Genomic DNA, 21485 nt, shown 5'->3' on the forward strand with positions numbered 1-21485 from the left:
ATTAGCCAAAGATTTCTGGATTAGAAAAAAGAAAGAATTTCTAGAGCTTAAACAATAAAATATGACATTATCTGAATATGAGCTGGAATTCATTCGGTTAAGCAAGTATGCCAGAGAATGGGTTCCGACTGAGGTTGATATGTGTAAACGTTTTGAAAAATGATTAAATGAAGACATTAACTATTGATAGGAATTCTTGAATTAAGGGAATTTATGGTACTGGTCGATCGAGCACACAAAGCCTAGAAATTAAGTAAAGAAAAGAAACAAGCAGAGAGAAAAGCCTAGATTTCTGGTAAAAGATTTATGTGCAAGTCACAATCATCTATTTCAAAGAAATAAAAAAATACCATGATCGTTCTACCACATTTACGGGGTATTCTGGAAAAATATGAGGCTCTCAACACTCTAACCCGAGATCTTCATTTCCATCTGTAATGAGTGTTGGAAGTGTTGGTAACCCTAAACCTAGATGCAAACACTACAATAAATTTTATTTTGGGAGTGTCGTATGAGAAGTGGAGCCTGCTATAAATGTGATTCTCTTGACCACTATCTTAAAGATGTTCCAGAAAGGATTGAAAGAGATACTGATCAGACTTCGAAGCCAAGTAACCCCGTCTTGAGAGGTAGACCACCTCTACACCATGGTAATGTTAGTGGTAGCCGAAATGCTACAAAAGATTCAACAGTTAAGTCTGAAGCACGAGCACCCACAAGGACATATGCTATTCGTGCAAGAGAAGATACCTCTGCACCAGACATCATTAATGGTACATTTTCTCTTCTTGATACTGATATTACTATTTTGATTGATCCTGGTTCAACATATTCATACATATGCACGAATTTAGTGTTTGTTAAAATTTACCTGTTAAGTTCACTAAATTTATGGTTAAAGTTTTAAACCCCCCTGAGCTAGCATGCTATGGTGGATAAAGTTTGTAAAAACTGTCTGTTGATGGTAAATGGTTAATATTTCTTGGTTGATCTGATGTTACTATCCTTTGATGAATTTGATGTAATTTTGGGAATAGATTTGTTAACCCAACATGATGCAGTTGTAAATTGTAAATAGAAATACATTGTGTTAAAATGTCAGAATGGTAAATTGCTGTGGGTTGAATCTAATAAACTGAATGGATTGTCTAATGTAATTTCAGCTATATCAGCATAGAAATATGTCAAAAAAGGGTATGATGCTTATCTTACATATGTGTTGGATACTAAAGTATCAGAATCAAAGATTAAATCAGTATTGATTGTTTGTGAATTTCCAGATGTATTTCCAGAAGAATTACCTAGGTTACCGCCAGTCAGAGAGGTTGAATTTTCTATAGATCTTATTCTTGGAACAACTCCAATATCAATAGCACCTTATAGAATGGCCCCACTAGAATTAAAAGAGTTGAAAGCACAGTTGCAATAACTTACTGACAGAGGATTTGCTGGACCCAGTTTTTCACATTGGGGTGCACCGGTTCTATTTGTAAAGAAGAAAGATGGATTGTTGAGGCTGTGCATTGATTATAGACAGCTCAACAAGGTTACAATCAAGAACAAGTATCCATTGCCTCAAACTGATGACATGTTTGATCAACTGAAAGGTGTCATGTGTTCTCTAAAATAGATCTCTGTTCTAGATACTATCAGTTGCGAGTGAAAGACTCAGATGTACCGAAGACAGCTTTCAAGACCAGGTATGGACACTATGAATTCCTTCTGATGCCGTTCGGATTGATGAATTCATCTGCAGTATTTATGGATCTGATGAACAGAATTTTTAGACCGTATCTAGATAGGTTTGTGGCGGTATTTATCAATGATTTTCTAGTATATTCTCGAGATGAAAATGAACATGCTGTGATAAGCCGTAAATTATACATATTTTTACCCAATATTTAATGTATTTTATAGATGATTTCTCATTAGAATTGGTGAATTCGATGCTCCTAATGCTTTAATTTCATGTTGTGTACTCAGGAGAGCACCAAGAGTCAAAAGGAACCAAAAACGAGCCAAAAAGGGACAAAACGGACCAAATTGAGAAGATGACACGGCTTAAGCCTTGCCACACGGGTAGTTCACACGCCCGTGTCTTTCGAGGGTGTCGACCAAGACTTTCACAATTCACACGGCCTGGCCATTGACCCACACGGCCGTGTGCAATTTAACGGATCGAACACGGCCTGGCAATCACATCACACGGGCGTGTCCCTACTGAGCCCAAGTTAAATCCAATTCGGAAAAGGCCACTTTGAAAGGGTTTCAAAGCATTCCAAAGCCTATAAATACGCACTAGAGGAGGAGAAAAGGAGACGGAGAAGAGGGGTAAGGAATTACCCCAAGAAAGCCGATTGATCTATCTCAAAAGTCGGATTCATCATCAAGACTGGAGATCTCTCCTCAATTTCCCTTCAGGAGTTTTGGGTTTTCTTTATGTTTTGTATTCTTTATTCTTCTGAGATGTTTTCTTATTTGGTTATGAACTAAATCTCCTAAATACCTAAGGGGAATGAAACCTAAGACAAATCTTGTTATTATTTTCTTAATCGTATGATAAATATTTAACTTGTTCTTAATTATGTGTTCTTAATTCTTGTTTTGATATCCCAGGATATTGATTCAAGACGCGCTCTTATTCAGAGGAGGAATAGACCCTGTCTAAGAGTACATTTGCCATAATTAAGTGGAGTTGATTGCGCGCCTAGAAATAGGGTGACAAGATTTTGCCAGATTAGGGTGAAACCTAATAAGAGGATCCATAGATCGAGTTAATGCAACCCTAGAGCATTAATTAGAGAAAAGTCTCGGTTATTCAATTTAGGGATTAGACGTTATTAGTCTTGAATAGGGATAATAACATAACTTAGGGATCTCTACGGAACAAGTTGAATGAATAAATCGTCTGATTCAAAGCCAGAATAACAAGTAAAGTCTAGATGGATTTTTCCTTAGGTATTGTCTCAAGTCAATCGATTTTTCCAAAAGTAATTCCACTATTCTTTTCTCTATGCGTTCTTAGTTTAAATAATTAGTTAATTAAAACAAACCTTTTTATTCCTAAGCTTGATAATAAAAAGATAGTTATTACTAGTATTTTTGGTTCCCTTAGGTACGATATCCTGATCTTGCCATTACTATACTATTGTTCGATAGGTGCGCTTGCCTTTTCATCGTGATAATAGTTAATCTAGGTTTGATCTTCTTTATAAATATTTATTACTTGTTACGAATCACTACGATCAAGTTTTTGGCGTCGTTGCCGGGGAACTAAAATATTAGGAACACTAAATTTTTATTACTTTAGTCATTTATTTTTCTTGCAATTTTATTTTCTTTTCTTATTTATTAATTTACTTTTTCTTTCTCTTGGCAGGTTTTTATAGTTTATGACTAGAAGAAACCTGTCAGGACCCTTACTTTTTGACGAAGAAATCGATCGAACAGTTCGTAGAAATCAAAAAGAAATAAGGCGTAGTTTACGATACACAGAAAACGAACAAGAAGACAATACTCAACCTCCAACCAACGAGATGGCTAAAAACCAAGACAATTAGCTGCCTCTTGTAATTGCAGCTAATCAAAATCCTACTCCACGTACTATGTATGACTATGTTAAACCCTCTTTAACAGGAACTGAATCAAGTATAGTTAGACCTGCTATTGCTGCGAATAATTTTAAATTAAAACCTAACACTATTCAGATGATACAGCAGTTTGTTCAGTTTGATGGCTTGCAGGATGAAGATCCCAACACTCACTTAGCAAATTTTCTAAAATTTTGCGATACATTCAAAATCAATGGCGTTTCTGATGATGCCATCCATCTTCGGTTATTTCCCTTCTCACTGAGAAACAAAGCTAAACAGTGGCTAAACTCATTACCACGAGGGTCTATCACTACTTGGGAGCAAATGACCGAGAAATTTTTACTAAAATATTTTTCGCCGGCTAAAATGGCTAAATTACGCAATGATATTTCTTCTTTTGTGTAGATGAACTTAGAAACACTTTATGATGCATGGGAGAGATATAAGGATTTATTGAGAAGGTGCCTCACCATGGGTTACCTCTATGTTGCAAGTTCAAACGTTCTACAATGGTGTGAATCCCTTGACAAGACAAATGATTGACACTGCTGCTGGCGGAACTATCAACAATAAAATACTGGAAGATACCTACGAATTCATAGAGGAGATGTTACTGAACAACTATCAATGGCAAGTCATGAAGACTAAGCCAACAAAAACAGCCGGCGTTTGTAACATCGATTCAGTCACCATGCTCTCTAATCAGGTAGAACTTCTCAATAAACTGATTAATAGTTTTCTTGGTTCTACGCAGGTACATCCAATAATGAGGTGTGGCTCAAGCAGAGGAGGTGTGTATACAGAATACAAATCCTTCAATCCTACAACTGAAGAAGAATAAGTCAACTATATGGGTAATAATAACTTTAGATCTCAAAATAATCCATATAGTAATACCTATAATGCAGGTTGGAGAAACCACCCAAATTTTTCCTGGGGAGGTCAAGGGAATTAAAAGCTACAAAATCCTCAAGGTTTTCAACAGCCACCTTATCACCAAGAGAAGAAGCCAAACCTTGAAGAGATGCTCTCTAAATTCATCTCGGTGTCAGAAACTCATTTTCAAAATACCGAGACTGCACTTAAGAATCAACAAGCATCGATCCAAGGACTCGAAACTCAGATAGGCCAGCTGTAACGCCCCAATTTTCGGGAATTCTGTGAATGTTGGCAAAATTTCATGCTTTAATTTTGTCATTTGTGAGTGAAATTATAAAATAGGACCTATGTGAAAATGTTTGAAAATGCTATAGGCTAAATTGAAGTGGCCAAATAAATAGGAGTGCAAAATAGGAGGATTTGCATGACAAACCTCCCATTTTACATGAAGTGGCCAGCCATCATGTTATTGTAGACAAAATGTGCACTTGATATCCATAATTTATGGTACAAATTGATACAAATTGATAATAGGTTAGGTAAATGTTCCATGATAATGGGTTAGGTAAATGTTTCATGATAATGCGTTAGGTAAATGTTTCATGATAAGAATTTCATGTCTTTTGTATTAAAGAATTAAATGGATGAAATATGAAGTTTTATTAAAAGAAAAAGGGGTGAAAAGAACAAAGTTTTGTCCATCTTTGTTCATCATAGCTGAAAGTTAGAGAAGAGAAAGGAGAGGAGAAAGCTCTTGAGTATTCGGTCATTAGGAGGAGGAAAATTGAAGGTAAGTTCTTGGTACCTTGCTTCTATTTTGAGGTTCATGAGTTCTTCTTGATTCTATCTTAACTCTTGAAGTATATTTTGATTTTGGGTTGTGTTGTGAGCATTTGGTCATGAATTAAAATGAAGGAAATGGTTGTTGTTTCATGTTCTTTTGATGAAAAATGGAAGATATGTGAAGTTGAGCCAAACAAATGAGCATGCATGTGCCTTAGATGCTAAAGGGAAAAATCGGCTAACATGTTGTGCTTTAAAATGATCAAATGGAAATTATGCTTAAGTAAAAATCATAGATATGTGATGATTGATTGGTGATATACATGTTTAAATAACATGCATGCAAGATAGGTGTATGAAAGAGTGATTTGGTAATAAATCTGCTTGGGACAGCAGCAGTAACGTGACTTTGGAAAATCACCATAAATTGTGGGAGATGAATTAGAAGCTGAATAAATTATGTAATTAAAGCTTATTGAGTCTAGTTTCTAATGAAATAAACAAGAACATATTTTGAATTCTGTACAATGAGAAATTTGATTCGTAATGAAGAGTGGTCAGATTAGTCAAACAGTGAAACATGGGAAACTTTGAGAAAAATCTGGTATTGATTGGCTAAACCAAAAATTCTGAAAATTTTATGGATAGAAGATATATGAGTCTATTTTCAAGGAAAATTAACGGCACTTGATTTGGAGTTTCGTAGCTCCAGTTATAAATAATTTAGTGATTGTTGCTCAGGAAGACAGCTTGCAGTGCAATTATGATTATGTAGTAAACATTGACAAAAATTTGTTAATGAGTTGCTTATTGATTTCTTATAAGCTTACTATGATCGTAGGTGTGGTTGGCGAATATTGTAAGGGGTTAATCGTAGTTTGTATTTGAATAGTTAGATTAACGTGTTAGTAATCCAATTGTAGGCGGTTCGTGTGTGGATCTCGTCAAGATATATCGCAAACAAAGCAGTAATGCGACACCCTCTCATAGACTAGATTGGCAAAAGCGAAAAGCGAAATGTCGAAAAGTCGGTATTTTGGGAATTTATGAAAGTGTCTGAATGCTCGTAAGATAGTTGGGTTTGTATATTTGGTAATCTAAAGTAATAAACTGCGATGACGCGATTTCGTACATTTTGATAATTTGGGCTTAATGGGCCAAAAATCGGGTTCATAGGCCAACGGGCCCAATTCGGTAAGTATGCGTGGTAAGTGTTCTGATAGTACGTAAATAGTTAGGATATGCATGAAAACCCTGAAAGTAGCTAAATTACTATAATACCCCTATGTATGGAAAATTATTGTTATACCCCTAGGTGCAAAATTACCGTTATACACGTAGGGTTAATTTTGACTGAAAAGCATGACGATCTGATTCTGTATAATGTATGCCATGATTATATATCTGTTGCATGGGGACATGGGTTATATTATGGAGGAAGTGTTCTGGTGGCTATGCCACAAATATCGATCTGGTGGCTCGCCACAAATATTCGATCTGGTGGCTCGCCACATATATCTGCTCGGTGGCTCTACCACGATTATTCAGATCTGGTGACTCTGTCACATTATTCATTCTGCGCACCATGCTGCAAATTACGTGGTGTGTAGCAGTTGGGTGGGTCGAGTTGTCTCCCACACGGTGTAAGGTTGGTATGGGGGTGTATACGGTTGGATATGGTTGGGTTTACGCATAAACATGTAATATCATTACGCTACGCTATGGGCCTATGGGCTTTATTCAATTGCATTCAGGCTAAGGCCAACTTATTCTATTTCTGTGGTTTGAGCTGATATAGGCTATGGTTGGGTTATTTTACACACTGAGTTTCCCCAAACTCATCCCTTTTATTTTCATCCACGCAGGAAATCCCCAACCATAGTGGGCTTGGAGCTATGAGGGAATTCGGAGTGGCCACCCGTTCTGAAAATTTGATTTTCTTCTGGTGAACTGGACATCCTTTTAATTACGTTTGAGGTTTTGGGCTTTTAAATGTAATAAGGCCGCTTATTTATTTTTGATGGTTTTTAATATGTATTACTAAGATAGGTAATACTTATTTTAACTGTTGAAATTAGATAGCTTTAGGGCGTTTTCAAAAACAACAGTTGATTTCAAAATAACACGACAACAAGCAAAGCTTCCGCAATGAAAGTATTTTCCAAAATTAATCACTTTTCCTAAAAATGACTTAATCGAATCGGTTTCCTAGAAATATCCATGACGTTAAGGTGTGGCAATGGCGGTATGCATGTCTAGGATTGGATCCGAAGGGAGGTTGGTACTTAAGCAGTCCGATGGACTCACCACCTCTTTTCCGGTTTCCTACCTGGTGCACAGCTTCTATTCACTTTAACCCTTAATGAATTAATCTTTTGAACATCAACTACGATTTTCTAGACTTAGAATGAAAATTTTTTTTTTACGTTTTTGATGTGGCATGCCGGATCCGGCCATAACTTCTGGGTCGGGTTTGGGGTGCTACACCAGTTGTCCAAACTAACCTCTGAAAGACTACAAGGTAGCCTACCAAGTAATACTGAACCTAATCTGAGGGAACACGTTAATGCAATTAGCACTCAAAATAAGGACGGACTCATTATACCCGAGCCAGAAATACAGCAAAACAACGCGATGAACAAAAGACGAGAAGAGGTAAACGATAATGATCCCAAACAGGTAAGTACGAATCATGAACCTCGTGTGCCATATCCTAAAGCGATGACGAAAGATAGAACAGAAGAACAATTCGGTAAGTTTGTCAAACTCTTAAAGAAATTACATATTAACTTACCCTTTATTAAAGTTCTTTCGCAGAATTCAGCAAAATTCTTAAAGGAACTTCTGAGCAATAAAATGAAATTAGACACTATATCGCATATGGAACTCAATGCAGTCTACTCAGCTATTCTAAAGAACAAGCTACCTAACAAATTGCAAGAACCAGGGAGTTTTACAATTCCTTACTTAATTGGTAGTTTATCTGTGAATAATGCTTTAGCTGATCTAGGGGCAAGTATAAATGTTATGCCCTATAAAATGTTTAAACGACTAAGTCTCGGTAAACCCAAACAGACTAGGATGAGCATACAATTGGCTGACAAAATAGTTAGATTTCCTAAGGGTATTATTGAATATGTTCTCGTTAAAATTGATAAATTTATTTACCCAGTAGACTTTGTTGTCTTAGATATGGATGAGGATAACGAGGTACCTTTAATTTTAGGACGACCTTTTTTAGCAACTGCCAGAACCATTATTAATGTAGGCACAGGAGAGCTAACACTTCGTGCAGGTGATGACGCAGTAACACTCTAAGCACGCGACTCAGTCAAAACCCCTAAGGCTCAGGATCATGCTACAAAAACTGTCAATGATAAAACTAATATTCAATCGTCCTTGCAGGAACCTCCTCGAACAAAGACAACAGAGACAGTGCACTACTATCATGAAGAGAACAAAGACGTCCATGAAGAACAAAGACTACGGATAGAGGAGCTAGACGAATGGTGAGAACACAAACCGAGAATACATAATAAACCAAAACTACGCAAAAACAAGCCCGATACCTCTCCTAATCAACTTCAGGTCGGCGATACAGTCTTACTAGATGTCGTTGATCCTCACATTGTCACTACCACACCAAATAAGGAAATCCCTCTTACGGTACTCAGTATTTTTCCATTCGGTACAGTGGAGGTGAGTCATCCCAAGTTCAGCACTTTTAAGGTAAACAACACCCGTTTAAAACCTTATTTTAAAACTGACAACAGGAATGAAAAGTATGAACTCCTCAAACCACCATGATCATTCAACAGAGAGGTAAGTCGAGCTTAGACTATAAACAAGCGCTTCTCGAGAGGCAAACCGAGTACTAACCATTTTAAATTATTTTAAATTCAAGTTTTAAACATTTAGGTCACTAACAGAGTATTTGAAGCACAGGTTCCCAGCACCACACGGCCAGTAACACAGTTGTGCTTAAGGCCATGTGCCCAACATGGAGGGAAACACGTTCGTGCGATACGGCCGTGTGAAAACAGAATAAATGATTTCTCTAAAACACGGGATGCGATAAATCCCCACGGCTGTGCGACATGGCCGTGGGTGAACTTGATAAAGGAACACGGGCGTGGGAATGAAAACCCAGGAGTGTGCTAGGGATAAGGCTCGATTCTGTTTCTTCGACACGGGCATGAGACACGCCCGTGCCGCTAAGCCATGGACAACAATACACGGGCGTGGTACCTTAACATGGGCGGGGGAAAAGCGAACAAAGCTAGGTACAGCCTTGCGATATGGCCGTGTACCATACACGCCCAAAACACGGGCATGGGAGAATAGCCAATCATGACCTAAAATTGCAAGATTCGAAACACACGGGCTCACCCTCATACGTACACGGGCGTGGCCTAGGCTGTGTGGCCCTCCCCTTTATAAGCAAATCACTGTTCATTTTTTCTTCCTTTAAAAAAAAAAAGCCTAGCCAAAATCTCTCCTTCTCCACTCCCTGATCCCTATTCTCAGCCACCACTATCCTCTCGTCCAGTTCATGTGGCAGCTTTATATGTTGGCATCTCTGAGCACCTCACCCGATTCAAGCTTTAGTGTTTTCAACGATTTGACAACATTGATGCTACTCTACAGCAGATTTGTCAGCACCTTCCTATCTCATCGCCAGTCCCACCTCGCGAACCATCCAGCAATGAAGATATCTAGAAATATTGATTTATTATTTTATGTTTTTACTAATTATTGAAACCATTTCTATTATTTTTATTAGACTTTAGATATTTTATTTTTCCTTATTAATTTTGGCTATTTCTTTTTGAGTATTTATCCTTCCTAATATCCCCTAAAAAGTTCCTGATTTTATCCAAATTATATAGAGCTCTTGAGCTCATCATCACATAGGAACTAAAGCTCCACCGGGAAAGGTTCTCCACGACTTCCATGTCCTGCTCGACCACGACCATAGCTACCACTAGGTATAATATTCTTTTGGCGCAGGACTTATGGCCTAATGAACCTCTACGACCGCCGGAGTATCCTTATCCACTCTCAAACCAATCACTCTCCAAAACTCTAGTTCGAGGAATTCCTCATCCAGGAAGTTTCACTTCTCTCCCTATCTTATTTTTTCTCTAACATCTATCTTTATACATTGAGGGCAATGTACATCTTAAGTGTGGGGGGTATTTATTTCACTATCAGAAAAATCCCTGAATAATCACCTTATTCTCATGAAAAACTCTCATATCATATTTAGGATAAATTTTAATTGATTTATGATTTTGATTGATATATTTTGAATTAAAACATAGGGATTTATGCATTGATTTTTTAAACTTTAAGACATTAGAGAATCAAGTATGATAAGTTGATTTTTAAGAAATTAAATTATAAGTTGTTTCTCTAAGTCGAGGTATTACTTTGAATTAGAATTCACGAGTCTAAACATCAAAAAGCCATAATTTTTTGTGAAATTTTTTAGCCTTTTGAGCATCTATTCATCCTTTCATGCTCACTTTTATTATTGCTTTGAGTGCGTCAGTATTGAATTGTTATTCTAGAACTTGCTTGATTATGCATGTCGAGACCACACCATTGATTTGATATATCAAAATGATTAAGGCACTTAGGATTAACCCACTCATGCCATGAAAAGCCTACCTCCATGATTAACCCCTAGTAAACCCCCTTGAGCCCAACAAACCAATTCTTGTATTACCCTTAATATTAACCTTTAACCCATTTTTGTTGAAATCCTCTAAATTAATCCCTATTTTTGTTGAGATTTGAGTTGAACAGATTGCCTAGCTATGTTTTGTTCTTGATATTTAGCCTACATTATTTAACTTGTTCTTAAAAAAGAACACACAACTATGTATGCATATCTATAATTTCATATTCTGAGAGAAGCTCTATTGTACACAAGTGAAGATTAACTCTTTTTTTAGTTAGGCAACTTTTCAATTCAATCTCGATTCTAACCCTTTCTTTCAGCTTGTGACCACACCCCCTAACCAAGCCTCATTACACCCCTATAAAGACCTTTTGATTGATGTATCATCTTAAAATTAAGTGGTGGAGATTTGATTTTCATGCAAGCCTATGGTAATGACTTTCCATTATTGACTATTAAGTGATTCCTTTATTGTCCTTAAAACACCTCGAGCGATTTGAGTGAATCTTTAGTGAGGATGTAAAACTCTGTGATATTCTGAATTAAAGGTAATTACTTAGATGAGGGAGGACATTTATATTTTCGGGATAACATGCTCAACTTAGAATGATTGAAACTTTTATGTTCTTTTAGTTAAATTCTCAATGTATGATTACCTATGGATTAATTTAAGATATTATTGATAGAAATTATAAGTTGAGAAGGATTCATTCTGATTATGAGTTGAGAATTTTGCTTGAGGACAAGCAAATGCTTAAGTGTGGGGGCATTTGATAAACCGTAAATTATACATATTTTTACCCTATGTTTAATGTATTTTATAGATGATTTCTCATTAGAATTGGTGAATTCGATGCTCCTAATGCTTTAATTCCATGTTGTGTACTCAGGAGAGCATCAAGAGTCAAAAGGAACCAAAAACGAGCCAAAAAAGGACAAAACGGACCAAATCGAGAAGATGACACGGCTTAAGCCTTACCACACGGGCAGCTCACATGCCCGTGTCTTTCGAGGGTGTCGACCAAGGCTTTCACGATCCACACGGCTTGGCCATTGACCTACACGGCCGTGTACAATTTAATGGATCGAACACGGCCTGGCAATCACGTCACATGGCCGTGTCGCACGGGCATGTCCCTGCTGAGCCCAAGTTAAGTTCAATTTGGAAAAGGCCACTTTAGAGGGTTTCGAGGCATTCCAAAGCCTATAAATACGCACTAGAGGAGGAGAAAAGGAGACGGAGAAGAGGGGTAAGGAATTACCCCAAGGAAGCCGATTGATCCATCTCAGAAGTCGAATTTATCATCAAGACTGAAGATCTCTCCTCAATTTCCTTTCAGGAGTTTTGGGTTTTCTTTATGTTTTGTATTTTTTATTCTTCTGAGATGTTTTCTTATTTAGTCATGAACTAAATCTCCTAAATACCTAAGGGGAATGAAACCTAAGATGAATCTTGTTGTTATTTTCTGAATCGTATGATAAATATTTAACTTGTTCTTAATTATGTGTCCTTAATTCTTGTTTTGATATCCCAGGATATTGATTCAAGACACGCTCTTATTCAGAGGAGGAATAGACCCTGTCTAAGAGTACATTTGCCATAATTAAGCGGAGTTGATTGCGCGCCTAGAAATAGGGTGACAAGATTTTGCCGGATTAGGGTGAAACCTAATAAGGAGATCTATAGATCGAGTTAATGCAACCCTAGAGCGTTAATTAGAGAAAAGTCTCAGTTATTCAATCTAGGGATTAGATGTTATTAGTCTTGAATAGAGATAATAACATAACTTAGGGATCTCTACAGAATAAGTTGAATGAATAAATCGTTCGATTTAGAGCCAGAATAACAAGTACAGTCTAGTTGGATTTTTCCTTAGGTATTGTCTCAAGTCAATCGATTTTCCCAAAAGCAATTCCCCAATTCTTTTCTCTGTGTGTTCTTAGTTTAAATAATTAGTTAATTAAAACAAACCCTTTTATTCCTAGGCTAGATAATAAAAAGATAGTTATTACTAGTATTTTTGGTTTCTTTGGGTACGATATCCCGATCTTGCCATTACTATACTGTTGTTCGATAGGTGCGCTTGCCTTTTCGTCGTGATAATAGTTAGTCTAGGTTTGATCTTCATTATAAATATTTATTACTTGTTACGAATCACTGCAATCATGCTAATCATTTGAGAATTGTACTGCAAACTTTGTGGGAGAAACAATTGTATGCCAAATTTAGTAAATGTGAATTTTGGCTTCGAGAAGTTGGTTTCCTTGGACATATAGTATTTTCTGAAGGTATCAGGGTGGCTCTGACTAAAATTTTAGCAATTGTTAATTGGAAACTACCAAAAAATGTGTCTCAATTCAGAAGATTTCTGGGACTAGTAGGATATTATCGGAAGTTTGTTCAAGGGTTTTCAATGATAGCTTCTCTAATGACTCGTTTATTGTAGGAAGATGTGAAATTTGAGTGGTCTAATAAATGTCAGCAGAGTTTTGTCAGATTGAAAGCTTTGTTGAATGAAGCACCCGTACTAGTTCAACCTGAATCAGGTAAAGAATTTGTAATTTACAGTGATGCATCAATGAATGGTTTAGGCTGTGTTTTGATGCAATAAGGCAAAATAATAGCTTATACTTCTAGACAGCTAAAACGACATGAAAAAAATTACCTGATACATTATTTGGAGTTAGCAACTATTGTGTTTGCATTGAAAATTTGGCGACATTACTAGTTTGGTGAAAAGTGTCACATATTCTAAAAGTTTGAAGTATTTGATGTCGCAAAAAGATTTGAATATGAGACAGCGAAGATGACTTGAATTGTTAAAAGATTATGATTTGGTTAATGAATACCATTCGGGAAAAGTCAATGTGGTTGCTGATGCTCTAAGCAGAAAATCTTTGTTTGCTTTGCAAGCAATGAATACTCGATTATCTTTGTCTAATGATGGTTCAATTGTAGCTGGGTTAAAAGCTAGACCAATAATCCTACAACAGATTTGTGAAGCTTAGAAGAATGATGATGAATTACAACCTAAACGGGTACAATGAAGTCAACTTCCAATTCTAAATTTTAGATTGATTTTGATAATTGTCTGTTATTCAGAGACTGAATATGTGTACTGAAGAATTTAGAGTTAATACAAAAGAATTTGCACGAAGCTTATAATGGTACTCTGTCTGTTCATCGGGAAGTAATAAGATGTATAATGATTTGAAAAAGATGTATTGGTGGCCGAGAATGAAACGAGATATTCCTGAATTTGCATAAATGTTTGATATGTCAGTAAGTAAAAGTTGAACATCAGGTGTCTTCAGGATTACTACAACCAGTAACGATACCGGAATGGAAATGGGAAAGAGTTACTATGGATTTTGTATCAAGATTACCCTTATCCCCGAAAAAAAAATGTCATTTGGGTAATAGTTTACTGTTTAACGAAGTCTGCACATTTTATTCCGGTACGTATGAATTTCTCCCTGGATAGCTTGGCTGAATTATATGTTTCTGAGATTGTCAGACTACATGGAGTGCTAGGACGATGTTAGCTACGGAATTAAAACAATTAAAATACATCAATACAACACAATTTAATTTCACATTGAATATTTCAATTTTTACTCAATATTTGCTTAAATTTTAATTTAGTCCGTAAACCGAGACTAATTTTATTCTTCTCATTTAATCCTATATTTTTATACTAATTTTCACTTTAAGCTAAATTTAGCTCCCTATTTTTAATTAAATCCCTAAATTTCAAATTTTTCACAATTTAGTCTCTATTACCCAAAATTTACAATTTATTCTACAATTTAATCATTTTCCATTTCTAGCTTAAAAATCTGTCAATTTAATCCCTAATACTAAAACTATTCAACATTAACAACATTTAAAATCTTAATCAATACTAAAATTTTAACATGAGTCAGGTAGTACTTAACATTGAGATTCCAAAAATATAAAAATTATAAGAAAAAGGACTAAATTAATTGACCGATTGAAGTTTAAACCTTAAGTTCCCTATAGCCGTGCGTTAACCCTTCTTCTTTTCTTTTTTTCTCTCTTTTCTTTGATCAGTTTTTGCATGCATCCACTTTATTTTTAAATCTTTTGTTTTATTATACTTTATTTTATTAATATTATAACATATATACATGTATATACATTTCTTATTATGTAATATAACATATAATATATAATAAGTAAACCTATATAGAATATAAAAAAATCATCATTAATGCCGTCCACTTAAAGAAATAAAGGTATAATTGTTTCTTTAGTCCCTTTAATTAATTTTTAATCTATAATTCAACTTTTACTCTATATGTGATTTAGTTCTTATACTACAATAATTCTTAATTCATGCATATTCACTTAAACAAAATCTAATTAACCGCACAACTAACTTTGTAAATACTTATTAAAAATATTTACAAGTCCGATTTATAGGAACATAGTCCTGGAAATACACTTTCCGACACCTCTGACTGTAGAATCGTTATAGAAATACCTTTAAAAAAAAAACTTTAAATTTACTCTTGTTGTTAACAATATGATATTTACTTCAAGGTTCATAGAAATAGTCCTCGAAGTTGGTCATTAAAATTGAACATTAAATCCAAAGTTAAAATATATGTCTTTGAAAAATCCAATTGTTATGAACATTAATTTTTCATAAGAAAAAATGTGAAAGAATTAATTGAATTTCTTTTTGGATAATTATTTTTTAATTTTATAAAATAATTAAGGATTATTATGTGTTCTATTTATTTTAATTATTTTTAGTACTAATAATCTGATTTAATGACAAATCATCTACCAAATTAATTAAAACTAAAAATTATGCTAGTCGAGTGAAAAATTTATTTTTACAAATATTTAAATATTTTTATTATATATTATATTTTTAAAATTTGTATTTTCTATTATTTTTAATGGTGTTTAGTTAATTTCTAACACTAGTTTCTTAAAAAATAAATAAAAGAGTTATGTACCAAATTAGATAATTTCAACCATAAATACAATAATTAATAGATGTGGGATCCTCTGTTTTAAAAGTTGAAAGCTTTGGTTAAGTTAGATGATCAAATTGATAGAATTTGTAAATGTGAAGGGTTAGATTTATTGAATTATTTAGAATTAGGATCAAATTGATAGAATATATAAGTATTGAGAACTAAATGTGTTATTATACTAATTAGAAAAAGACTTTTCTTTATCAATTTAATGATGAGTGACCAAAATAGGAATGAGTTCAAACATTAGTGTCTAAATTAAACATTTTTAAAGTTGAGTGATTAAAACAAAAACGTGGGCATAATTGGGTGACCATTTATGTTGTTTACCTAGAAAAGAACTAAAACTAAAAAGGTCCAAAAAAAAGGGTAAGGTTTTGTTATGAAATAAAGATAAAAGAGAGTAAAGAACAAAGAAATTGGGAGAGCAAAAAAACTATTATGTTTTATTGATCAATAGAGATGTTTACAATGCTTCTCTAAAGTCTATATTTATAGACATAAAAAGGATAAATGAAATAAAACTCTACTTCTAATGAATACTAAAATCCTAAAGTACATCAAAGTTATCTTGATCTTGATTGACATCCACTTAATAATAAAATATTTATAACATTTCCCCTTAGATATCCATTGGTAGATAATATGCCTCGTTACAACTTTACTAAGATAAAAATTTTGTGGGACGAAAATCTTAGTGAAGGAAAAAAAAAGTACACTTATCATAATACGCATAACATATTGCCTCATTAAAAATCTTACCAAAAAAACTCAGTAGAACAAAACCTTGATTAAAGAAAAAAAAAGAAAGATAGAAGATGACCATTTTAATTAATGATTTTGACTTTTATACTTATAATTAACTTAACTAAATCAACATTAATTTATTTAAATTTAATTAAGCTAACCTTGGTGGACTTTAATTGTCATCCACCACCGTTTGGCCATATAAGTTGGTCTAATTTCTCATTTGGTCCTTTGATTAATTAAAATTCTATAGTGATAAATTTTTACAATTTAGTCCTTATACATTAATTAACTATCAATTTAAAAAATTAAGGGACTAAACTTTAATAAACTTTAATATTAATCTCGTCAATATTAAATATTAATATTTACAGACTTAGACATTGGAAATGAGATTCTGAAACCATTGTTTCCGTACTACTAAAAATTTAACTGTTACAACATCATTTTTTATTACATGACTATCAAGTAAATTTTTTTTATCAAAAATGTCACATCGAAGAATTGAACATAAAATCTTAACAATGTCAAGAGCTGAACCTTTATTTTGAAACTTAGAAATGTAAATAAACTAAATTCTTAAGAATAAAAACAAAAAGAATATGAAAGAGAATACCAGGGTCTGAGTTCTATTTTGAGACACCCTCTTCTAGTTGTGGTAGCCCATTGGTCCCCTCCACTGGTGGGTTAAGTTTAATATGGATACGAGGTAATCTGGACCAAGAAATCAAGCTAGTTCAGGGTTTATTGTTCAGGATGACATGGGGCAAATATTAGGTTCAAGGTATCGTATCCATACATAGGCTTGTACGGTGTGTATGGCTGAAGTGATGGCGGTCCTGCATGGATTACAGATTGCCCAAGAAATGGGTTTTCAGTGAATCATCCTGGAAAGTGATTCAAGGACAGTAATAAGGAAATTACAATCAACTAATAAGGATTACTCAGCTCTTCGACCTATACCTGAGATGTGAAAGCTCTATCGAAAATTTTTGAGCTCTGTCGCTTCCCGTCTCGAGGATGTAATACTACTGCGCATTCAATAGCAGCTTTGGGTCGGAAAGAGTCGACTGACTGGTTCTGGGTGGAGGATGTTCCTCTAGAAGCCCAAGAAGCTTTTGTAGAGGATCGATGCTGGCTAGACCCACTATGAGGTTGAATGCTCTGCTTGGTTCTGGGATTGAGGTATTTCATGATTCATAACAATTTCAGTAAGTTATGTAGGGGGTTCATTGTTTTCATTGGATTGGAGGATGATGGTTAATTGTTTGCTATTCATTTTAGGGTTTCAAAATGTGTTGCTTTGTTTTGATTTTGGGTACTTTCTAAATTGTTTATGTTGTCTCTTCAACTTTTAGCTGTACTTTAATAGCCTTAGGAATTTTGTTGCCGCGTGTCTTTACAATGTTCTGTTGGTGTTTGTGTTTGTATTTGGCCATTAGCCCATTAATAAAACCAATACGAATATTTTCAAAAATAAAAATAAAAATACTAAATCCCAAATATAGAGACTTGAAGTATATTTTAACCGATTTTAATTTCAATATTTAAGATTTGAGTCCAACTTATTTTAAAATATATAATATTTATTGTGTAATTTATATTATAAATATATATAATTGTGATTTAAACAATAAAAGTCTATATAATGAATAATATATAACGACGTGAATTTCTTTTATTTTCTATCATATTACTAAATTGATATTTAAAAATAATTATAATATTTAATTTATAATTGTTAATTAAAAAGTTGACATAAAATAAAATTTGTGATAATTATACATTTAAAAATAATTATAATTTCCATTTACATTTATTATTTAAAAAGTTTAGTTAAAATAATTATAATTGAAGTAGAAGTATACAATTACAATCATTTTAAAAAAAAATTCTGAACCTTGTGTGTTGGCTTGATAGTTAGGGTGTTCACCGTCCCAGGTGTAGCCTGAGTTCAAGTCGCATTAGTTGTAACACCCTTAACCTGTATCTGTCGCCAGAAGAAGGTCATGGAGCATTACCGAAATAAACAAATTAAATATAGACATTTCATATTAATTAACATTCATGTCAGATATCAATCATAAAGTCCCTTATATGGACCCTCGAGGCCTAACACATATATTAGAAATAAATCGGGACTAAATCGGGAACTTAGAGAATTTTTCACGAAATTTTGAAATTTCTCTTACATGCAGGGTATACACGTCCATGTGGTCAGGCCGTGTGGCTCACACGACCAATAGACACGCCCATGTCTCAGACCATGTGAGCATTCGAAATGGGGCACACGGCCATGATCTAACCCGTGTCTGTACTTATGTAACTTTCTGACTTGGGTCACATGGCCAATTCACACGCCCATGTGCTAGGTCGTGTGCAGGTGTAGGGGTCACATGGCCAAGCCACACACCCGTGTGCCAGGCCATGTGAAAAATCCTGAGCATTCTGTTTTGAATTTTTAAGAAGCAAGGGACACACGGCCAAAACACACGCCCATGTGCTAGGCCGTGTGTCACACACGGCTGAGATACACGCCCTTGTCTTTGCTCGTTTGGACAAAATAAGGCCATTTTTAAGCCTTATTTCTCACCCAACTTGTCTCACACCTGCATCAACACATAAATACATTTACAAGGCAATACCAATCACTCAAATCAAACCAAACCAAGTCATTTTATAACATATATCTTAGCATTCACATTTACCATGATGATCAAAACTCATATTTGCTTACTTACACCAAACACATATCAAACATGATAAAACCACATACATATTTATTTACTTCAAAATATGTTCACATAAACTATACCAATAGCAAATCACAACCAACACATATATGCCATCATTTGGCCAAACTTAGCCTATACATGCCATTATACCTAAAAGAAATTTTGCTATTTATACCGAAACGAGTTGAAGGATAGTATGATATAGCTCCGACCAGCTTCCAACCTTTACGAGCTTTCGAATACTATAAAACAGGGAAAATAAACAAAATAAGCTTTAAAGCTTAGTAAGTTCGTATAACAGGAATTTAACTTAACATTCATTTACATTTAAGGTAAGCATACAAAATACATCCAAAGAAAATTGGCTACTTGCCTAAACACATATCCTTATTAAGTATGTTAGTCATGTAATTCACATCAATATCAAGAAACATGTATGAGCTTATCAATATCAATTTCTACATACATGTATTTATCATTTCAATCCATGAACATATACATATCATATCTTTATATTTAAAGTATTTCTCATAGTAATTCATCTCGGATTCATACCATCTCATGTCGAAACTTTACCCATTGAATCATATAAAATATCGATAGATACAAGGGTAGTACACTTGAAGTGTACAAACTGTAATCCGTCAATTCATATTCGAGAGTGCTCCTTATAGCACATAATCGGGAATCCCTCTCTCGAACCATATAACGGGAAGCTCATGTGAGCCATGTAACGGGAAGCTTATCTAGGCTGTATAACAGGAAGCTCATAAGAGCCATAATCAGGAAGTTCATGCGAGCCAATAACGGGTAGCTCTGAAGAGCCATTAACGGGAATCTCCGGATAGCCATATATTGGGAAGTTCAAGCGAGCCATATCAGGTAGCTCCGGAGAGCCATTAACAAGAAGCTCACAAAGATCCTTTAATCAGGAAGCTCATGAATAGTCATATAACGGGATGTTCATAAGAGCTGCAGTGTGGCCACAACATATGCAATATCACAACTGATCGGGATGCTCCGAAGAGCTATTAACGGGAAGCTCGAGAGGGCTATTAACGGGATGTTTTTTCTAGTTATGGTGTGTCCGCAACATATGCAGGATCACAACCAATTCGGGAACCCTGTATCCATCGAATCTCATTTATCTAAATGTGACTTATTATTTATCGGGAATTATTGGATATGTTATCAACTTCATACATATGGCATTTATATAATTCATATATACAACATCCAATTCAAACATATAAATATTAACAATTTAGTTACACGAACTTACCTCGACAAGTGTTCGTGTATGCAAATTCTACTAATCCGATACTTTTTTCCACTTTCTAACTCCGTATTTGGTCTATCTAGATCTATATGAGTAAATTTAACTCAATTTAATACAATTCGTAATCAATTCAATTCAATCACATCCTAGGAAAAATTACCATTTTCCCCTATACTTTTAATTAATGACAATTTCAACCCTAGGCTCGGAAAATAAAATTCATGCAATTTAATCTTTATTCCAAGCCTAACCGATTTTTACATGTAACATTAACAACCCATGCATTTCATAAAATTCATAATTTTTCCATAAATTTTACAACTTTTCAATTTAATCCCTAAATCACAATTTCATCAAAATTCCCTTTACAAAAGTTATTTATCTATTAATAACTTTTCATTTTCTACCACAAAACTTCGTAATTCATACATACTCATCCATGGAAAAACCCTAGTACTTTGATAACTTTACAAATTAATCCCCAATATAGCTAGATTAAGCTATTATGATATAGGAAATATAAAAATTACTAAAAAGGGGACAAGATTACTTACCCAATTAAGCCAAGTAAGTTTGCTTGAGTTCTTTTCTCTTAGCTAGGGTTTCCATGTAACAAAATTTGGGAAAGCTGATGAAAAGGATGATTTTTCATTATTTAATTACTTATCATCTTTTATTATTTTTACTTTCCAATTTAGTCATTTTTAATTAATTTTCCATGGATGAATCATCATACTTATCTACTAACTCCTCTTAATGGTCTATTTTCC

At 34.4% G+C, this 21485-nt stretch overlaps 1 protein-coding gene, 1 long non-coding RNA gene and 1 other non-coding gene across 4 annotated transcripts; 1 reads left to right on the top strand and 2 right to left on the bottom strand.

Moving 5' to 3' along the window:
* Positions 1 to 3965: 3965 nt before the first annotated feature.
* Positions 3966 to 4071, bottom strand: LOC128293594 (small nucleolar RNA R71). The gene has a single exon (XR_008283775.1). It is a non-coding gene; the product is annotated as a small nucleolar RNA R71 (small nucleolar RNA).
* Positions 4072 to 5103: 1032 nt separating this feature from the next.
* Positions 5104 to 7329, top strand: LOC128292669 (uncharacterized). Its single transcript, XR_008282624.1, has 2 exons — positions 5104 to 5262; positions 7121 to 7329. It is a non-coding gene; the product is annotated as an uncharacterized LOC128292669 (long non-coding RNA).
* Positions 7330 to 17107: 9778 nt separating this feature from the next.
* On the bottom strand, positions 17108 to 18090 carry LOC108452319 (uncharacterized). Of its 2 annotated transcripts, XM_017750094.2 has the most exons (3): positions 17665 to 18087; positions 17501 to 17540; positions 17108 to 17415 (listed from the first exon to the last, which is right to left on the bottom strand). In XM_017750094.2, exons 1-3 carry the CDS (start codon positions 17893 to 17895, stop codon positions 17351 to 17353), a joined length of 336 nt encoding a protein of 111 aa, XP_017605583.1. In that variant the 5' UTR covers positions 17896 to 18087; the 3' UTR covers positions 17108 to 17350. The 2 variants fall into 2 exon arrangements, with proteins under 2 accessions (XP_017605583.1, XP_052884745.1); XM_053028785.1 differs by having other exon boundaries at positions 17108 to 17588; positions 17665 to 18090.
* Between the last annotated feature and the right edge of the window lie 3395 nt (positions 18091 to 21485).

The sequence above is a fragment of the Gossypium arboreum genome, chromosome 5, assembly GCF_025698485.1.
Source record: "Gossypium arboreum isolate Shixiya-1 chromosome 5, ASM2569848v2, whole genome shotgun sequence".
NCBI classification, from domain to species: domain Eukaryota; kingdom Viridiplantae; phylum Streptophyta; class Magnoliopsida; order Malvales; family Malvaceae; genus Gossypium; species Gossypium arboreum.

What these genes read in the sequence shown, in the direction of transcription:
- LOC108452319 (XM_017750094.2), bottom strand. Translation starts at nt 17,895, where the DNA reads ATGAAATACCTCAATCCCAGAACCAAGCAGAGCATTCAACCTCATAGT. An exon ending in ATAGAGCTTTCACATCTCAG is followed by an intron (nt 17,541 to 17,664) that starts GTATAGGTCGAA and finishes TAATCCATGCAG; the next exon opens with GACCGCCATCACTTCAGCCA. An exon ending in TACACACCGTACAAGCCTAT is followed by an intron (nt 17,416 to 17,500) that starts GTATGGATACGA and finishes TTCTTGGTCCAG; the next exon opens with ATTACCTCGTATCCATATTA.